The sequence below is a fragment of the Hordeum vulgare genome, chromosome 2H (assembly GCF_904849725.1).
Source record: "Hordeum vulgare subsp. vulgare chromosome 2H, MorexV3_pseudomolecules_assembly, whole genome shotgun sequence".
NCBI lineage: Eukaryota > Viridiplantae > Streptophyta > Magnoliopsida > Poales > Poaceae > Hordeum > Hordeum vulgare.
In genome coordinates this window covers 472,569,729-472,589,744 of record NC_058519.1, presented here as the reverse complement: position 1 = coordinate 472,589,744, position 20,016 = coordinate 472,569,729, and the positions used below count along the sequence as shown (strand labels likewise).

Below are 20,016 nucleotides of genomic sequence, written 5' to 3'. Positions count from 1 at the left end.
TTGAGGGAAAAGAGAGAGGAGATCTAGATCCACATCTCCACCAATCACTTTCTCCTCTATGTGAGGGGAACCCCTTGGATCTTGATCTTGGAGTTCTCTGTGAGCTCCTTGTTCTTCCTCTCATATTTCTCCATAGCTTTTGTTGTTGTGGGGGGATTTGAGTGTGAGGGACTTGTCTACTTCGTGTGTTCTTGCCATTGCATTTGGTGCATAGGTTTGAGTTCTCCACGGTGATACGTGGAAGTGAAGTTTGAGAAGCTTATTACCCATGGGTACTTGGTACCCCTAGAAGCTTGGTGGTGCCCTGGAGCTCAATCATTGTGGTGTAAAGCTTCGGGCAAGCGTCGGGGTCTCCAATTAAGTTGTGGAGATTGCCCCGAGCATTTGTGGTCACCTCGAAGCCATATGCCATTGTGGTGAAGCTTCGTGGTGTTGTTGGGAGCCTCCAATTAAGTTGTGGAGATTGCCCCAACCTTGTTTGTACGGGTTCGGTGACCGCCCTCAAGGGTCCCTTGGTGGAATCACGACATCTTGTATTGTGCGAGGGCGTGAGGAGATTATAGTGGCCTTAGTGGCATCTTGGGGAGCATTGTGCCTCCACACCGCTCCAACGGAGATTAGCATCCGCAAGGGTGTGAACTTCGGGATACATCATCGTCTCAACGTGCCTTGGTTATCTCTTACCCGAACCTTTTACTTATGCACTTTACTTTGTGATAGCCATATTGTTTATTGTCATATATCTTGATATCACCTAGTTGTTTATCTTGCTTAGCATAAGTTGTTGGTGCACATAGGTGAGCCTAGTTGTTTTAGGTTTTGTGCTTGAAAAATTAAACGTTAGTTTTATTTTGCATTAGTTCAAGCCTGAACCGTAATTATTTTAAAGCGCCTATTCACCCCCCTCTAGGCGACATCCATGTCCTTTCAATTCTCACTATAGGGTGTTGCAATGCGTTCATGATTCCCTTATAGTGGGTGGCTAGAGCGATAGAAGCTTACACCCGAGTAAGAGGATTGTTGCGTATGGGAGTAAAGGGGACTTGATGTTTAATGCTATGGTTGGGTTTACCTTAATGATTTCTAGTAGTTGCGGTTGCTTGCTATAGGTCCAATTATAAGTTCATATGACCCAAGTACGGAAAGTATGTTAGCTCATGCCTCTCCCTCATATAAAATTGCAAGAATAGGCAGCGACTATTTTCATATTTTGTTCTCCAATATCATGCAAAGCTATCCTCTTTAAACCCACAACACAGTTTTAGTTCTCGTTACTAGATAGAAGCAAACGGTCGGTGTATGTAGAGTCGTATCGGTGGCTGATAGAACTTGGGAGATTGATCTTACCTAAGCTCCTTGTGGGTTCGACCCTCCATACTTATTATTTCCATCTTTGGAAAGTGATGCGATGATTCCTTGTACTTGGGGATTATCAAGCTCTTTTCTTGCGCCGTTGCAGGTGAGCAATAGCGTGGGGTTAATAATTTTGTGTATTCTTGCTTGCTTTTATCACTAAGAAGATTTTTTTTCTTTTTTTTGTTTTCTTTCTTTATTTGTGGGTGAAACAAACAAAAAAAGGAAAAATTAAAAACACAAAAAATTTACTTGCCTCTTAAAAGAGAAGCGGTTGAAAAGTTATGCATTGAAGAAATGAGGGTCAACCTTAAACACTTGTGTTCATGCTCACGGAAACAATGTAGAATTTTTCATGGAAGTTTCTCATAAAAATAATTATCCCCTTGTATATACCATTATACCATAACAAAATGTTATTTTCATAATATTCATGATGTTCTTTTGCATGTTTCATCCATTATTTTTATGTGAGCATCATTAAAATTATCATAACAAGCTAAAAGGTTTTACAGAAAAGCGCTTGTTAGAAGACAACCCAACACATATCCTTTGTGTTTTGGTGTGTCAACATTATTAAGCTATTGTATTAATCATGTTTTGTGTTTTTTTTCTTCAATAATGTGCCAAGTAAAACCTTTGGGATGATTTGGATTTGGTGCAAAAAAAACTTTTGCGTCAAGTGCATAATTTGTCTGATTTTATGGGGACACCTTTTCAATCTATTTTTACACAGTATTGGTATCCAAATGCCCCAGGTTGTCCTAATTTTTGAGAATTTTTGGAGTTACATAAGTATGGTATTTGTGTTGATCATTACAGACTATTCTGTTTTAGATAGATTCTGTTTTTTTTGCTTACATAGTTTGCTTGTTTTGATGATGTTATGGATTATATCCACGCGGGGGGGGGGGTAATAAGCCATGGAGAAGTTAGAATACAATACATTAGACAATAATTAAATACGAATCAATTTATAACAGTACCTAAAGTTTATGATTTACATATTATACTAACGGATATCACGAGTTTTTTTTAAGTTTTGTTTGATTGAAGTTTTCAAGTTTTGGGTGAGATACTAATATGAGGAGAGTAAGGAGCATCAAGACCCTAAGCTTGAGGATTCCCGAGGCATCCCCAAGGTAATATACAAGGAAGGCTCAAGCATCTAAGCTTTGGAATGCCCCGGAAGACATCCCCTCTTCCGTCTTCAATACTACCGCTATACCTTACTTGGAGCTATATTTTTATTCGTCATATGATATGTGTTTTGCTTGGAGCGTCATTTTTTTGTTATTCTCTATTATATGTTATTCATACTCATGTTTTTAAATAAAATATTCCAAGAATTACCTTTAGAATGCTTCAATTGCATGTGTGAGGAGTGCTGTAAAAAAACAGAAACTTTTGCTCTAGTATTTGAATTATGAGTTTTACTTGAATGTGGGAACTTTATGATTTTTTTACACATAACTATCATACAAATTCTTTAGTTTGTCATAAATTGTCAAAAGAAATTGGAGGTACAGAAATACACATCTTAAATTGATTACTACATACTGTTCTGTTTAGACAGACTCATGTCATAGTTTTATTATCTACTTATCCTAGAGTTTTCATGGCTTATATTGGTAGATATAAATTGTGAAAATGATAGTATACAGTACCTAATGTTTTGAAATCATTATGCATCTTTTCTTGACAGTACATGAAGTGTAGATTTATTCTTATGTGTACTAACCTAACTCACGAGTTCTTTTCAAGTTTTGTGTGGATGAAGCTTTTGAGACTTAGGTGAAACCGGGGCATGAGAGGATTGAACGGGATATACAAGCTCAAGCTTGGGGATGCCCAAGGCTCCCCAAGTAAATACTACAAGAAGTATGAAGCATCTAAGATTGGGGATGCTACACATCCCACCTATCTTCGTCAACAATTATCGGTTAGCTAATGTTGATCCTAAGTTTTCATTCGTTCACATGTGCTATTCTTGGATCATATTCATCGAACGTTAAACGTGTGACCTTACGGGTTCGAGAATCATGTGGACATGACCGAGACTCCTATCCGGTCAAGAGCCAATGACGGGACCTGGATGCCCATATGGGTTCCTACATATTCCACGAAGATCTTTAACAGTTGAACCATGATGTCAATGATTCAATCAACCTCGTATGGAATTCCCTTTGTCCGACGATATGTTACTTGCCTGAGATTCGATCATTGGTATCTCCATACCTAGTTCAATCTCGTTACCGGCAAGTCTCTTCGAGACGAAATAGGATTTTCTCCCGCTTTATATTATAAAGCCTCGACCAAAGCATACAAGACACCATAAGGTTCAACGCACACCCCCACATGCCAGACTGCAAATAACCAGGGCCATAGTACAACCCAAAACATGAAGTCTTGCTGGGGGAGCAGCACAAAAATCTCCAAAGAAGAGTCTAATGACAGCTATGCTAATCTGGCTCCGGGAGAGGAGGAGGTAGCGGTGGTGAGGTCATGCGGGCGACGACGACTCTCAATGCTGCTCTCAATGCATGCTTCTTGTGATGTTGTATTAGCGAGAGGCTGAGAGACATTTCTCTCGCACAAAAATACCTGCAGAGCACCTTTACGATCACCCAGTTATGAAGTGATGTTTGGATACATATTAGGTATTCTTCGGGTGTTAGGGAGTTGCATGATTTCATGGTTTAAGGAACAGATACTTGACATGAAGAAAGCCATAGCAATTGAACTTTAGTGACACGACCACATGCTAAGTTTACGGATGGGTCTTGTCCATCACATCATCCTTCTAATGATGTGATCCCATTATCAAATGACAACTCATGTCTATGGTTAGAACACCTTAAACATCTTTGATCAACGAGCAAGTCTAGTAGAGACTCACTAGAGACACAATGTTGTTTATGTATCCGCATATGTATTTAAGTTTTCGGTCAATAAAATTTTAGTATGAATAATAAGAACTTATTATGAACAAGAAAATATGATAAAAACAATTTATTATTACCTCTTGATCATATTTAAAAAAAAAGACACCAACAGACTTGTGGATTACCTTTTATGCAGTGCTTTCTTTATAGCCACGTAGCCAGGCCTCATGCTGCATATGATCATCCATCCGGATCCCAAGGGATATCGAATTATCGATCCTGAGTTGGATGCCTACCTCCGACCAGGGTTGAGAGCACCTCATAGCAGAGCTTGGTCGGAGGAGCACTCGCTTATGGTGCATCGACATCATGTACTCTATGGGCGTGTTTGGTTCCCTGGGTAGCTTCTGGCTGCATCGCATGAGGGATCCAGGATGAGCATGGCCAGGTTGACTTGATTCAAAGATGAGAAGAGATGAGTGTTTGGTGAACATGCATGAGATGGCTGCACGAGATGGGGAATGGAGATCGGCAGGGCGGGGCGGTAGGATCCGGCGCGCAGCGACTTGACCACGGCAGGACGACAGCGGCGCCTGGAAGAGGAGGGCAGCGGCGGCGCCTGGGAGAGGACGACGGCGGCGCCTGGGAGAGGAGGACGGCGGCGGCGCCTGGCAGAGGAGGACAGCGGCGGCGCCTGGGAGAGGAGGGCAACGGCGCCTGGGAGAGGAGGGCAGCGGCGCCGCCTGGGAGAGGAGGGCAACGACGACGCGTGGGAGAGGGCGGCGGCGGCGGCGCCTGGGAGAGGAGGGCAGCGGCGACGCGTGGGAGAGGGCGGCGGCGCGTGGGAACGGAGGGCAACGGCAGCGGCGCGTGGGAGAGGAAGGCAGCGGCGGCGCGTGGGAGCGAGCGAGCCTGCACGCGAGCTACGCTCGAAACGTGCGTATCTCTCAGCCTGGCTGAGAGGCTACTTTCTGCATCAGCTGGACCAGGCCGAGATAGCCACACAGTTTACCAAACAAGCTGAAAGTTGCATCCGGGATGCCATGGTGCAACCCACCCAACCAAACACGCCCTATGTGAATTCGTACTCGCTCGTGCTCAGCCTGCGTGTACCGCTACCGTATCCTTCTCAGCTTCTGGCCGGTACGCCACGGCCACCGGAACCGGTTCCATTCGTGTCCGCATCCAATCCAAGCACGGACGAGCGAGACGAACCATTCCGCACTTCCGCCTTTGAACCGCCGTTGGGTCCAGCAAACTCCGTCCCGTCTTTCCGTGCGCGCAGTGCACATCTCCCACCACCACCAGGCGTCGAAATTTCTCCCTCTCACTGCCCTTCCCCCTCTCCTCCAGATCCAGGCCCCGACCCGACACCTCCGGCCATGAGCGACAGCGATGTCGACGAGGACGAGCTCCTCCAGATGGCGCTACAGGAGCAGGCCGCCCGGGACCTCAGCCACCAGCGCCCGGCCGGCGCGAACAAGCCCGTCGTCAACCTCGTCCGCCCGCCCGCGCCCTCCTCCCGTGGCGGCAACGCCCGCGGGGGCGCCAAGGGGCGCCAGCCCAGCCGCGAGGGCGACGAGGACGACGACTCCGATGTCGAGATGCTCTCCATTTCCTCCGGCGACGAGGACGGCGCCCCCGCCCGCGAGCGCGGGGCCCCGCCGCCCCGCGGGGGCGGCCGCGCCGGTGCTCGGAGGGCCGCGTCGCGGGACGATGCTGATCTCGACGACGCCGAGCCCAGGAGCTGGAAGCGTGTCGACGAGGCTGAGGTACGGATTGCAGAGATCCCGATCCCGGGGTTGCCTTCTGTGGTGATCGTACGCTTTGATCACCCGGTCAATTCTGCTTCTCTCGAGGGTTTCCAGGGAAATGAGCCAGAGGGTAGATTTTCTTGATTTTAACAGTGTCGGGTCGTGGTTTGATTGCTAGATTTTGGCCACTGGCGTCAAGCTTGTACTGCTATTTCGCTTTGAACATGCGCATCATTTTAGCTCCATTTAGATTATATAGCGTGTGCCCTCAATTGCGTGTGTTAGTTTTGTGACACTGCAGAGTAAGCTTGCTTGTTTGGGCAGGGGCATTTTTGGCGAGGGTGTAGTTTAATCATGTGAGTTGCATTCCACATTTCCACTTAGCCTAATTGTATCTTCATGAGATTTGGACGCTGAACATGGAGATTGACATAATCATAGCCAGTGTTTATACAACTTTGCTAATGTGTCATAAGCAATGGCAATGCTAGGTTCATTACAGCAACTGTACTGGTGTGGTTACGATTGCCATCTGTTGGTGCTAAGTGTTTCCTCTGTATGTTGCTGAACAAGACTAACAACTTCCATTTGGGTTTCTTCTAGCTGCAAATTCACATAATTCCTGTACATCACATATATTATTCATAAGTGTCTGCAGTCCTACTCAGTAGAATGGTCATGTTAAAATGATCCACTGGACTCAGCTTAGGGCGTGTTTGGTTGGGGAACTAAGTGGAATGGAATGTCACGGTTCCATTCCACTGGAATGGGTGGGTTCCGTTCCTTTGTTTGCTTCTGAGCAATTAGGTTAAATGGAACGGTTCCATTTTAGTGTTTGGTTGGAGAGATGGAAGGGAATGGATTTGGTTCAGCTCACCCCTTGCATAGGAATGGTGAGATTACCTCTCACATATAGCTCTTTGCATCTTTAGCAAACAATAGGACAGGAGAATATATTGTCAAAATCTGTAAAAAAGAAGTTATCCACTCATATAGATGTGAAAGATCTGCAGAATCCTAGTCACCCAAACAAAATATCTTGGTAGTTATGGAGGGTATACAATTGTCTCCCTCTTTTCTGTTTTTCTCCCATTTGTTCATACAATCATGTACTCCAAAATTTATAGTTCTTATCTGCAAAAAGTACGTCTTTCCAAGAATTAACATGGGTATTAATATTATCAAGTAACCCAGCACTGTGTCGTGAAGCACTGAATGCTTCAGCATAACTGCATGAGATCGCATAAAAATGCAGCCCGATGTACACAAGAAATGCCAAATTGTACAACTGTTGCAACTAGCATTTTATACAAACCTAAAACCGTATCCCAGACCAATCTACATATCGCTGTACGCTTCTTAGCCATGTCAATTCATGAGTTGTTTTCAGTAACCAAGACTGTGTGGTACGAAAAAGTCTCAGTCTGCAAGATAGACTGGCATCACCATTGATGAAGCCGCAAGAGAATTTAACTTGCTGCTACGCTGGTGGGGCCGCATGCCTCTGTGTGCTCCATGGGCCCTCTGATGCACAGCAGCAGGAACAGCGCATGCAGCAGCAACCCATCCATGGGCTTTCAGCCGCCATTGCCATCGTCTGCAAACAGGGCAAAGCAGTAACAGCCTCATCTCCGGCAGGCCCCAGCTGGCGACTGTACGTACCGAGCTGTACGCCTTGGACCTGTCCAAGAACTGGCTCGCCGGTGGCATCCCTGATGAGTTCTTGGGGAGGAGCTTGAGATGACTATGGCAGCGGCTCCCTTAGCGCCGAGCTCGAGGCGGAGGAGGGGCGACTGTGGGACAAATTCTGGTAGGCACGCGTCAGGGAGCCAGATAGAAGCGGTGGGAGCACAAGGCGCCAGAGCATCTGAGAGTCAGCAGCTACATGGTCTCTCCATCAACGTGGTGGCTACGTTGGCTAGCTCGAGGGAGGGAGAGGGTAGGGGAATCATGTGGACTGAGGCTAGGTCTGGGTGAGCGGTGATTTTTTTTGTGTCGCTAATTCCAGCGAGAACGTGTAGATTCCACCGATTCGGAGGTATCACCTGGTTCCGAATCTGGGGTATATCCCCTTTGGTGCATTCCGCTCCTCCACAGCCAAACACAGTAATGAGCTCCAAGTATAGAACAGTTCCATTATATTCCACTTGAAGTGCCCAACCAAACACACCCCTAATCTCAGCTGTTCAACCTTGATGTCTCTTTATACATCATCTTCATATATCTCTGCATTCTTTGATAATAATTACCAAGTGCCTTGAACATGAAGTTTTATTTCACATGCTATATTGCACTTTTTTGTTTCCATATTCATGCAGAAAAGGCCTAACGCTCATCCGCCTTTGCTTCGGCCAGCTTGCTCGCAGGGTTCGGGAAATGCGTGAAGCAAGAGCAGCGCCTAGCATTCAAGCACTTGATCAGAAAGCGGCAGCAGCAACAGCAGCTCGAAAGGCGCTCACAAGTGTACAGACTTTACCTAAAGGCGTGGAGGTTTTGGATCCATTAGGCCTTGGGTAAAACTATCTGGGTCATCAAACATTTATATTCAATTAAATCCGTGTTCTATTTCTAGTACTCCAATCATATCACAACTGGAAAATATTTTGTAAAAGAAATAAGTCCAGTTCATGCTCAGTTCTCACCTACCAGTGCATCCCTTGCACCAAAAGGTGCACCTTGGCTTCACGTGTATTCTATGAATGCCCCATGTGAATTTTTGATGAGTATCCTGCTGCTATGCGGGTACAAATATTTCTTTTCAATGTCTTTTGTGATTGTGGATGAGTACGCACAGACTGTCAAATCCTATATGCCTTGGCCTTAAAGACACTTTTCTGGATACTAGCTTCTGACCCAGAAGCCAATACATTTTTTGTTTTGCTTTGTTGGAGAAGTTCGAAGCCAGCTTAAGCTGGGGTGGGTTGGACAATCAGGTAAAAAGCTAGAGAAGCTAGGAGGGATCAGCTTTCTAGACTAGTGGAGAAACGCTAGGAGGGATCATCTTCTTTGTCATTCTTTGTGATAGCTGTTTCTCCAAAAGGCAAGTGGTGAAGAAGCCCGGTATTTAGACTGGCTTCTTCATCTGCTTTTAGAAGCTGAAGTAGAAGCCTGGCCAGTTAGGCATCGTCATTCATGAAAATATTTGTGAATCACAACGTGTTTTTAGAACTTGTTAAAGTAATGAACATGACCTTGATAGCGATCTAACTCAATAGCATCGATAGTGCTGTGCTGTGCAGTGCAGTGTCTGTGTCACAGGCTATGTAACACAGGGAATCAAAATAACCACATGTTTATTTTCTGTTCTTCTACGTCTATTGCTTTTTCATGATTAGATAATGCTTATTTTCTTACCAGTATCATGGATAATAAGTCCCTGCGGCTAATCACTGAGTCTTCAGTAAGCTCTCCAGTTTCAAGGGAGAAATCCCAGGGCTTGGACCCCAGTATGCGAGGTATGCCTGTTCATCATACGCAATATGCAATATCCCTTTCTTTATTATTGTTCTTTATTAACAAATGGTATATTTTTTTTGCACATTTGCAGAGAAAGTTATATATTCTTCTCCTCATTTTGATCCCAAGGTTTTTCTTTCGTGGGTCCACAAAGATACAAGTGCTGCTGATTTAGAGTCTGGTGCTCTTACCTTGAAAACTGATCTCAAAGGGAGAACGCAACAGAAAAAACAACTAGTCAAGGAGAATTTTGATTGTTTTGTCTCGTGCAAAACCACAATAGATGGTATTAGTTTTGTTGTTACCTCTACTTATTGCTGCTACATGTGTTGTCATTTAAATTCTGTACAATGTCCGCATCTCCTTGTAAATATGCTAGTTTTTCTGCAGACATCGAGTCGAAACTGAGACAGATAGAAGACGATCCTGAAGGTGCAGGTACATCTCACTTATATACAGTCACTCAAAAAATTAGCGGTGTGGCAAATCGTGCATTTGAGCCTCTATTTGAGAGGCAGGTAAACCAACTAAACTTTCTCTGGAGCTACTTCTCATTTGTCTTGATTGGTATTTCTGCAAGATTCCTTCTTGAGTGTACTAAAGTAAACCCCCTTATACAGGCCCAAGCTGAGAAGATCAGATCTGTTCAAGGAATGCTTCAGAGATTCCGGACATTATTTAACCTGCCAAGCGCAATTCGTGGCAACATTAGGAAAGGAGAGTATGATCTAGCTGTCAGAGAGTACCAGAAAGCAAAATCAATTGTTCTTCCTTCTCATGTATGCCAACATCTTAGTTTATTGTAGATGCACCTATCATCATACAATTAGGAGTTATGGGAATGGGCAGGGTGTACATGCTTACTGGTCAGTGTCTTTCCAATACAACCTTGGGGATCTAGTGGGGACCATGGACCAGTGATATCCATCATATATTCCTACAGCATTACCGTCCTAGATTGCTATCTCCCCTCTATTTGCTGCTTAGTAAATTGCTATAGCATTTTTTTAAGTGCAAAAAAATATTAAATATATCTACTTTAAGTTTAGCATTTAGAAAGTTTCTATGCATACAGGAAACTGTATGATCATTATCTAACGAAACAGCTAAAACAGACACAGTCATCTACTTGGCAGTGGCCTATTAGGGCTTTGTGGGGTTGCATTGTCATTGCCTTACCGTTGAATTATTTCCAGTAGTTTGTGGCACCATGCCGAAATTCTCCCCTAGTCCCCTGAGATACTTACTTAGATGACGTGTAATTATACCATGATTTGCTACCAATTTGTGCTTGATCAGAGCACGCGACAAGTTTATGTTAGAATTTTGAGTTTTGAAGCATCTTACCTCTTAAGATTTTTTTTTCATGCTTGCTTATCTTTCTGTTGACGAGGCAGTGCATGATAGAAATGCCATGACGATATCTTGCATGCTACAGCTGACTGGAGGCTGTGCATGCATCATTCGTCTCATGCTTTGCATATACTTTAGGGTTTCAAGTCCCACTGTTTTTTGCTTTATAATATTTGTACTTCATATGGACAATAATATACAATTTTCTAATAACAGAGCTTGGTTGATTCATGCTCAGCTCGTAGAAACCCGAAAGTATTGACTTGCATGTGTGTCTTTGACTTGATTCTATTGGCTGTTACATATTGTTCAAATTTGTCATGTTTTTGTGGCGCTTCCCCTCATTGTTATTTGTTTGGCACACCACAATCAACTGTAGTTTTAGTGCATTTTATATGTTTATTATATGATACTACAATGGACAACCTGCAGGTTGGAATACTGAAACGTGTACTGGAGGAAGTGGAGAAAGTAATGCATGAATTCAGGGGCATGCTTTATAAGTCAATGGAAGATCCTCATCTCGACCTTGCTGAGGTTAGTATACTTTCTGTAATATTTTGTGTTGTTGATACCTTGAAATTCATTACTTTATTGACATTGAAAGATGGCTTAACTTGTGAACTTAGATTTGAGGAATTTTGACCTTGACCAGATAGTGTGACACTTCTATGAGATATAGGAAGTGGATGGATAACCTTAGGATACTGCTGGGATTAAATTGACTATTTGATTAATAGCAATACTTACACTATCTGTAGATTCAATTTATCTGATGATTTGGTTCTATTTGCTTCCTGATTCTGTTCCAACTTTCAGCTTGAGAACATTGTCCGGCTATTGTTAGAGTTGGAGCCTGAGACCGATCCAGTGTGGCATTATCTTAATATTCAGGTTGTCACCCTTGACCAGAAGCTTCGTGCTATAGCTGACATTTTCCTATTAAATCATCTCTACTCTCTGTCATCCATATTCTAAATTTATACACTACCATTTTCTATCAGAATGGCAGAATTCATGGATTGTTTGAAAAGTGCACCGTAGATCATGAAGTGCGAATGGAGATCTTGCAAAATAAAATACGTGAGAAAGTGCTATCTGATTCAAAATGGAGGCAGCTGCAACAAGAGTCAAATAAATCAGTGAGTCTCTTGTTCAGCATGATACATGTTTCGTTATTCTTCTTATGATATTACCATGGTATTCATGGCTTTTCTTTTTGTTAATGTGGCCCTCTTTTGTTTTTTTTGTGTAGTTGGAAGTTGATTCTTCTATTGGTGATTCTTTTCAAGATGATCAATTGTCATCAAGCTTTATGGCTGAAGAGGCTGATAATTTAAGGGCAACTTACATACGCAGGTTAAGTGCTGTACTTATCCAGCATGTTCCAGCATTCTGGAGATTAGCTTTATCTGTCTTCAGTGGAAAATTTGCAAAGGTATGGACATGCAAAATCGTATTAGTTGCATGGTAGCTAAGCACGATTCACCTTGAGTATATTGTTCTAAGCAAATGGCTTTTCTTGCTACAAGCATATTGTTTTGCGGAGACTTGTGCAACCTTCCATCGCCCTGTTCGCGCAATATTTAACTCACCGAAAAGCTTACATACGCTTCATGTAAATTGTTTTGATAATGTCAATATGAAAATCTGATGCCTGCTTCACATTGTCAGTTTGTCACATGAAAGTCTGATTTATGCTTCACATTGTCATATGAAAGCTAGAGGAGCCATCATCTTGTATTTGTTTAAGCATAATAAAGAACCGCACAGATCTGTTAGCTTATTCCTTACAGGCAGCTGCTGGGAATGCACTTGCTGATTCTGAGATGAATGCAAAATCTGGCGCAAATAAGACTGATGATAAAGGTGCGGAGGCGAAGTACACAAACCATAGTCTTGATGAGGTTGCTAGTATGGTTTGTGCTACTGTATCTGTTTTCGACACGAAGGTACATTACTTACTGCATACTGGGAAAATTTGTTTGTTAACAATGATACTTAATACTTTGCACTTGGTGTTATGATTGTATTTGCAATTCTAGTAATCATGCTTCCACACAAACAGGTTCAGAATACTTTTCGTGATTTTGAGGAATGCAACATTCTTCGTCCATTTATGGGTGACACTATAAAAGAAATAGCCAAGGCTTGTCAGACCCTTGAGGGGAAGGATTCGTCTCCAACTGCTGGTATAGTTAGTGCCATTGTCTAAAAGTTGCTTGTACACTGAAATTTGCGGTGTATCCTGAATGTGTTTAACAACTGTGCCAGTTAAAATGTTGCATGCCCTTCATTTTGAAATGACAAAGCTCTACATTCTTCGACTTTGTTCGTGGATGCGGGTGACAACTAAGGAGGTAGCAAAACATGAGAATTGGGTTACTTTGTCAACCCTTGAGAGAAACAAGTCTCCATATGCAATTTCATGCCTGCCCTTGGAGTTCCGTGAAATCACAATTTCCGCAATGGACCGGATTGAATTGTAAGCATGCTTCTTTTCTGCTCAACACCGCACTTTATCAATTTGTCTGGTTTGTTATGGAGTTATGCACTTATACTTGTGATTTCTGAGGCACGTTAAGTTCTTTCTGGTTGTATCCCCCCCCCCCCCCCCTGTAGTTGACCTTTTTTCTTTTGTAATGTTTGCATTTGAAAGCTTATTTCCTTATTGGATGGAAACTCCAGGTTTTCTGCACAGTTAGGGGAGGCTAAATATGTTTCTTTTTGCAAGCACAATATGTTAGTTTATGACAATGCAATTAATTTAATTGCATTCTTATTACTCCCTCCATTCCAATAAAATAAGGCGCGCATACCTCCCAAAATTCAACTTTGACCATAAATTAGACATATCAAATGTTAGTTACATGTGATAAAACTTACGCCGTTGAATTCATATTCGAAAGAACTTTTGAGTGGTACAATTTTTGAAGTATCGAACTGCGTCCTGATCTATGCTGTTTATTTCAGAATGATCTCTAATCTCAGGAGTGAGACTGCCAAGTCTTATGACATTACTCAACAGCTTCAGGAAATCCATGAATCTGTTAGACTTGCATTTCTAAATTCTTTTCGGGATTTTGCAGGTATGGAGTCGAACTATATTATAGTTATTTTGAAATTCTGTTTTTTTTTGTACTCCTTCCGTAAACAAATATAAGAGCGTTTAGATCACTACTTTAGTGATCTAAACGCTCTTATATTTCTTTATTGAGGGAGTATTTAATTATGGCGTCATTGTTTATTCTTCACAACCTGTGTAAACTTATCAGGTTATCTGGGGAAATTTGGAGGGGAACTAGCTCAGAGTAGATCAAATAAAGAGAACAATCATGTGCAAAATGGGTATATGAATGGTACTGATGGAGAAACATCTGCTAGCATGGATGGAGATTTGCACAAGAAGCTGTTGGTTGTTTTGAGTAACATTGGATATTGTAAAGCAGAACTTTCAGATCAACTGTATAACAAATATAGGCACATTTGGTCTCCGATCAGGTACCTGGCCTACTTTTTTTTTTCTGCTAGCATTCTTTAAGTATTGCTGCATTGCATAATGATCTAAAACCTATTATGGTTCAGATTCCCTAATATTCCACCCTCAAATTGTAATAATTTTCTTGGGGTCATCTGTTGTTAAGTCTTTATACTATTTTCATGTCATTGTCTTCCTTTGAAGCTAATTCTGATGCATCTTAGTCATTAGAATGTAATTTACTAACTGATCACTCTTGAATTGAAATTTTCCTACCAAAAATATTGTGGAAGGATTCCTACGTAACTGAAAGTTTACATACTTCCCAATTAGAGCCACTGATTGTTACAAACTACACCTACTTATATTATGGGACGGAGGGAGTACATCTCAATTAGAATAACTCGTATTTCAGCATTTTGAACTGAAGGAGAGAAAAAAGCGCCTTTTGACTGCAAGATACATGTGGAATAGAAGAGAGCAGTGCCACAGTAACAGCATGCTTAAGCGTCCATCCTGGGTTGATTCTTGACTTAACAGCGTGTTTGGTTGGGGGGAATTAAAGATCGGGAATGGGAGTTTAAGCTATGTGAGACTAAAAATCCCTTGATTGGATCAGGAACATGGGAATTGAGAGGGGAATGGGAGGAGGAATTAAGAGGCTTAACTCCCTCAAATATCTTCCCTGGGGGACCCTGGTAATTAAAGTGAGGATTGGGAATTGAGAGAAGAAAAAACGATTCAATTTATTGGTTACGTGGGCAAACGAATAGACGTCGTTGAAAGTTTCCTCTTCCCCTGCCTAATCCTACCAACCAAACAGAGGCAGTTAAGTCTCTCTTAAATTGCCTGGTCTAATTTCCTTCACGTGCCAATCAAAGGAATGGGATATAATATCAATTTCCCATGATAATCCCTCTGCAAACTCCCATCTCTAAATTCTCATTCCTTCTACCCGTCGTTGCCAAACACGCTGTAAGGTGTTGTTTGCTTGGCTGAAGGTTCCACCCATCAGTTAGGGCTGTCATTATGAATTGCACTAGTGTCTGGGAAGGAAGACGCAAAAAAGATTTCTAGGGTTAGGTACAAATTTGTCTTCAGTGAGCCTAAGTTCATGAAATCATTTCTGTAGTGTGATATCCTATGAATGTGCTACATTCTGTACCTTGCTGCATCCAGTTTTCAGCCTCTCCTTTGTGTAGGATATCAGTCATTAGAAGAAAACCTTGTATGCCTCGTTCTTTATCCATATTTTTTTTGTAAGCATGAATAGATGAATGAAAATATTATTTAATCATTTTTGAAACATTTCTGAAGATACATCTACTTCACCAATGACAGTTTCACTATCACAGGGATAATGATGAACGTAGTGCTGATATGCGAGATCTGGTGACATCCTTCTCTGGACTTGAGGATAAAGTTCTTGACCAATATACTTTTGCAAAGGTATGGTTGGCAATGGAGGACTTTCTGTTGAACCAGTATATGTATGATGCATGAACATAAATAATGATCCAACGTATTTGTTACGACCGCAAGCTTTATTCCTTATCTTGTTGTGCGAGCGTTAATCTGGGATATTTTACTTGCTGAAGATTTGTTACGCAAACACCAGATATATTGTCATTCGTCAACAGTGGTATAATCTTTGAAAGAATCACTTAATTGATGCCAGCTATAATATTTTATTTTGGTATGAAGTAGCAGTAATTTGATTAAAAGCCGTTGTTATTGTACCCGCTTTCTATTACTCTGGTATAAGCCATATGTTCATAAACAAGTAGATCATACTTGACGCCAGAAATATGTTTTCCTGTTCTTGGGTTTGTTTGAACTTTATATTGTCTGCTTTTGGTTTTACTCACCATGTTTTTTTGTTTCTTTTGGTTAGTCAAATGTGATCAAAAATGCTGCACAGAACTATCTGTTGGATTCTGGGATTAATTGGGGAGCAGCACCTGTAGTGAAGGTATGCAATACAAAGGATGTCAAGCCCTATTGATGCCATCTCAGTTATCTATTAGTTTTTTTATATAGAAACAGCCAATTGCATTCTACCGCTAGAGTTTCCGCCCTGACGTAGTTCAAAATCATGGCTGGATCCAACCCACTCAAACTGCTGCACAACCCTTCTTGGCAGGTTCTGCACAGTTCATGGACTATATTGTCAATTCGCCATTAAACGATAGCTCCCGTCCGCACTCCTGTTTTATTTCCAGCTCTCTGTCGATGCCCTGCTCCTAATCCTTGGCAGCGGCGGTACTGAGCATGACCTCTTGCCCAGCAGGGCGACCTCTTCCGCGCATCCGCCCACTCAGCACTGAGGCACCCGGTATTGCACTCTGTCCAGAAGGATGTTCTCCTGCTCCTTGCTGGTGACATTGTGTCCTGTACTCCTGTGTTTGTTGCTGTGCAGTCGGGCTAGTGCTATGATCTAATTGTGGTGAGAGCGTAGGTGCCCAGCAGTTTGCTAGTGAAGGGCAGACGCATCAAGCAACAGCATCGCCTGATGAGACATTGTGTCCTTTACTCCTGTGTTTGTTGCTGTGCAGTCGGGCTAGTGCTATGGTCTAATTGTGGTGAGAGCGTAGGTGCCCAGCAGTTTGCTAGTGAAGGGCAGATGCATCAAGCAACAGCATTGCCTGATGAGGTGGTGGGGTGTTTTCTGCTGGCAGTCACCTCCGTGTGCTTCTGAGCGAAAGCGCTGCTGCTTGCTTCGCACCATTGCCAGATGAGGCGCCGGGCTGCTGCTTGCTTCACACCATTGCCAGATGAGGCGCCGGGCTGCTTCTTGCTGGTGGTCTCCATGCAGAGCACCCCTTACTTCCAAATGGACATTATTGTTTCTTGCTTCACGTTGCTGAGATCACATTCACTAACTTCATTGAGGCTAGTTCAACTACAGCGTCAGCATCACCTCCCCTCTTCCAGTTCTTTCGAGTTGCCAATCACATCTTTGAAATCTTATGCTTGCCATTTGCCTCTCTTAATATTGTTGCCATGAACTTCCTTCAAATATATCCCTCCCTGTTGTTTCTTTCTGTTTTCTCAGCTTAATCGTCTTCGTCACCAGTGTGGTTCTTTGGAATGGCTTGGGACGGGCTGGGTTGGGTTTTCATGCCAAGAAACTGTCTATGAACAGGGCTTGTTCAGAACATGTAGCATCTTCCCCATTTACTGCAAGGACAGTTACAACTTACACCAACAGTATCTCGTGGCTCCACTTTTTTCTGCTGACCTAACTGGTTATTTTGTAGTGGCATGCTTTTATAAAAAATAGACCTGTGTAAAATTGCGTTGCAAATGTTTTTGCTGTCTTACGGATTTAACATTTTACCAATGCTAGTGTAGTCTAGTTGCACACTAATTCAATTCATTGTCCTCGCAGGGCATACGGGATGCAACTCTTGATTTACTGCACATCCTTGTAGCTGTACATGCCGAGGTTTCCATCATTTTTCTGTTCTTCCTTTCATTACTTTAGCATGTGACACTACTATCTTTCCATGAATCGGCAGATTTCAAACTTTATTTTATTTTTAGGCCCATGGGTTCTTTATGTCTACTTCTGCAGTTCTGTTAAGCTTTTCTATTATGCAAGTAACACGGGCAGATTTCAAAGTTTATTTTATTTCTGTTTATCTGATAAATATAGGAAAATACCTTTACATCATAAACTGGATCATTTTTTTTTTCTGTGTAATGAATAATCAGAGATCCTGGTGTTTCCGTAATAAACAAGTTATAGTCTGTAAGGTGGCTGGTATTACTAGACAGGGCATTTTCACTGGTAGCTGGACCTGGTCTCTGTCCTGGAATTGGACAGTTTTTGAAGAAATTGCTAATGCTGCATTATGTACTTTAATTCTGTTTCCAGTGATGCTATGCTGTATTTATTCTGTAACCCAAACTAAAACCATTGTATTTCATTCTGGATAATTTTTATGTGGATCCTGTTTCCTACTTATACATTAAATAAACACTGATTAAAAACTCTAGGGCCGCTTGTTTTTAGAAACCGCATCGCAGGTTGCTGTTTGCAGTTATAATCTACTCCAGTAAAGTAAGGTGCATGGATAAATCTGCTTTAATTCCATCAAAATTCTTTTATGCTCTAACTTTGTCTTGTTTCAGGTATACTCGGGTGCTAGGCCTTTGTTGGAGAAAACGATGAAAATTTTGGTCGAGGGTTTGGTCGACATATTTCTTAGTCTTTTTTATGAGAACAAGGCCAAAGATCTCAGAATGTTGGATGCAAATGGTTTTTGTCAGCTCATGCTTGAGGTAAGTTATGTAGTTACTTTTGTTTATCTTAGGATTATTTTTGATCCTTTACTATCCAGTTGTTAAACTAGTCAACTTAAGCACTCTCTTTTTTGTTATATGCTTGCAGCTTGAGTATTTTGAAACAGTTTTAAACACATACTTCTCTACTGAGGCACAACAAGCTCTGAAATCTTTGCAAGAGAGTTTGTTAGAGAAGGCCTGTGAAAGTATGTCCGAAGCCTCGGAGAATCCTGGACATAACCGTCAACCCACTCGTGGCAGCGAAGATGCTGCATCAGATGACAAACAAGTGTCATCAGTATCACCGGATGATTTGCTTGTAAGTACTCCAAATATTGCTGCTTAAGGCTTCATGCTGTGGTTATTTAGTGAAAGAAATCGTTCATGCCTGTCGATGAATTTGTGATACATTACAAATTCATCTACTCCCTCCGATCCAAATTAATTGTCACAGCTCTAGTACAACTTTAATGTGTTGAAATATAGGCGTGGTCATGTATGCCTTGATACTTATGATCCTTGAACTAAGCTCGATCACATTGAACCAAGTGCTCTTTAGGGTAAGTTTTTGCAACGGACAATGTATAATGGAAGGTCTGTTTTCCCCAGGCGCTTGCTCAGCAACACGGCAGTGATCTGCTGCAAGGGGAGCTGGAGAGAACCCGATTAAATATAGCATGTTTTATGGAGTCAACTCTTCAATCAGGCTCGAAAACTTCAGCTTATTCGTCTTACCAGGCACCAGCACCAGCAGCACATCATCCCCCGGCTCAAGTCTCCTCCCCTAGTTTTAGAAGGCAGCAGACAAGTACAAATTCTCCCATAGTCTCTAGAAGACGCCGATGAACTAACTGCTGAGAGCAACATTTTCTTTATCGCCGTGGCGTCTTCCCTAAACTCCCTTTTGAAAAAGGAAGCTCCTCTTTTCTTTGGGTTGCCTGTATTTTTTCCCCCATTCATTGTAATTAGCATCATGTTGTGTATTATGAATTTTGATCCATTCTTTTGGTGTTGTATGATAAAAGAGCAGGGTATAGGTGCTGCTTGTACTTGTATAATCGCCAGAAACTGGAATTGCTATTTCCATGTTTTCGAAAGATACCACTGCAAATTACTTGTTTTGAACCAAGTGTGGTAGATCTCATCTTCTGGTCGTCTCCCGTTGAATATGATTGGTCTCAGCCCGTTTGGAATCACACAATGTTTCAGCTGAGCGTGTATTCTTAGCTAAGTTGCCAGGTGGCTCGTGTGTTATAATATGTTTTTGATGAAGTTACTAGCAAAAGGGCCCGTGCGTTACAACGGGAGAAAAAAAACCATCATCTTCAATGACGATGACCACATTATGTTCATATCTCATCGCAAGAAAATATTTTTTTTTTTAATTTTATTCACAATTCACAAGTTGAAACAATGTTCATATTTTTTTTAAAATATCATGGTTGTC

The 20,016-nt window shown here is 42.1% G+C and overlaps 1 protein-coding gene across 1 annotated transcript; it reads left to right on the top strand.

The window, feature by feature from the left end:
* The first annotated feature begins 5,478 nt into the window (after window positions 1-5,478).
* LOC123426704 (exocyst complex component SEC5B-like) lies at window positions 5,479-19,698 on the top strand. The gene is made up of 21 exons (XM_045110576.1): window positions 5,479-6,010; window positions 8,348-8,505; window positions 9,350-9,447; window positions 9,540-9,734; window positions 9,839-9,966; window positions 10,069-10,227; window positions 11,234-11,338; window positions 11,621-11,695; window positions 11,806-11,943; window positions 12,057-12,239; window positions 12,598-12,753; window positions 12,870-12,993; window positions 13,076-13,286; window positions 13,775-13,890; window positions 14,077-14,302; window positions 15,635-15,728; window positions 16,174-16,251; window positions 17,671-17,727; window positions 18,417-18,566; window positions 18,676-18,888; window positions 19,179-19,698. The coding sequence occupies exons 1-21, from the start codon at window positions 5,621-5,623 to the stop codon at window positions 19,413-19,415; spliced, it is 3,291 nt and encodes a 1,096-aa protein (XP_044966511.1). The 5' UTR covers window positions 5,479-5,620; the 3' UTR covers window positions 19,416-19,698.
* The last annotated feature ends 318 nt before the right edge of the window (window positions 19,699-20,016 follow it).

What these genes read in the sequence shown, in the direction of transcription:
- LOC123426704 (XM_045110576.1), top strand. Translation starts at nt 5,621, where the DNA reads ATGAGCGACAGCGATGTCGACGAGGACGAGCTCCTCCAGATGGCGCTA. An exon ending in TTGGATCCATTAGGCCTTGG is followed by an intron (nt 8,506 to 9,349) that starts GTAAAACTATCT and finishes TTTTCTTACCAG; the next exon opens with TATCATGGATAATAAGTCCC. An exon ending in TATCTGTTTTCGACACGAAG is followed by an intron (nt 12,754 to 12,869) that starts GTACATTACTTA and finishes CCACACAAACAG; the next exon opens with GTTCAGAATACTTTTCGTGA.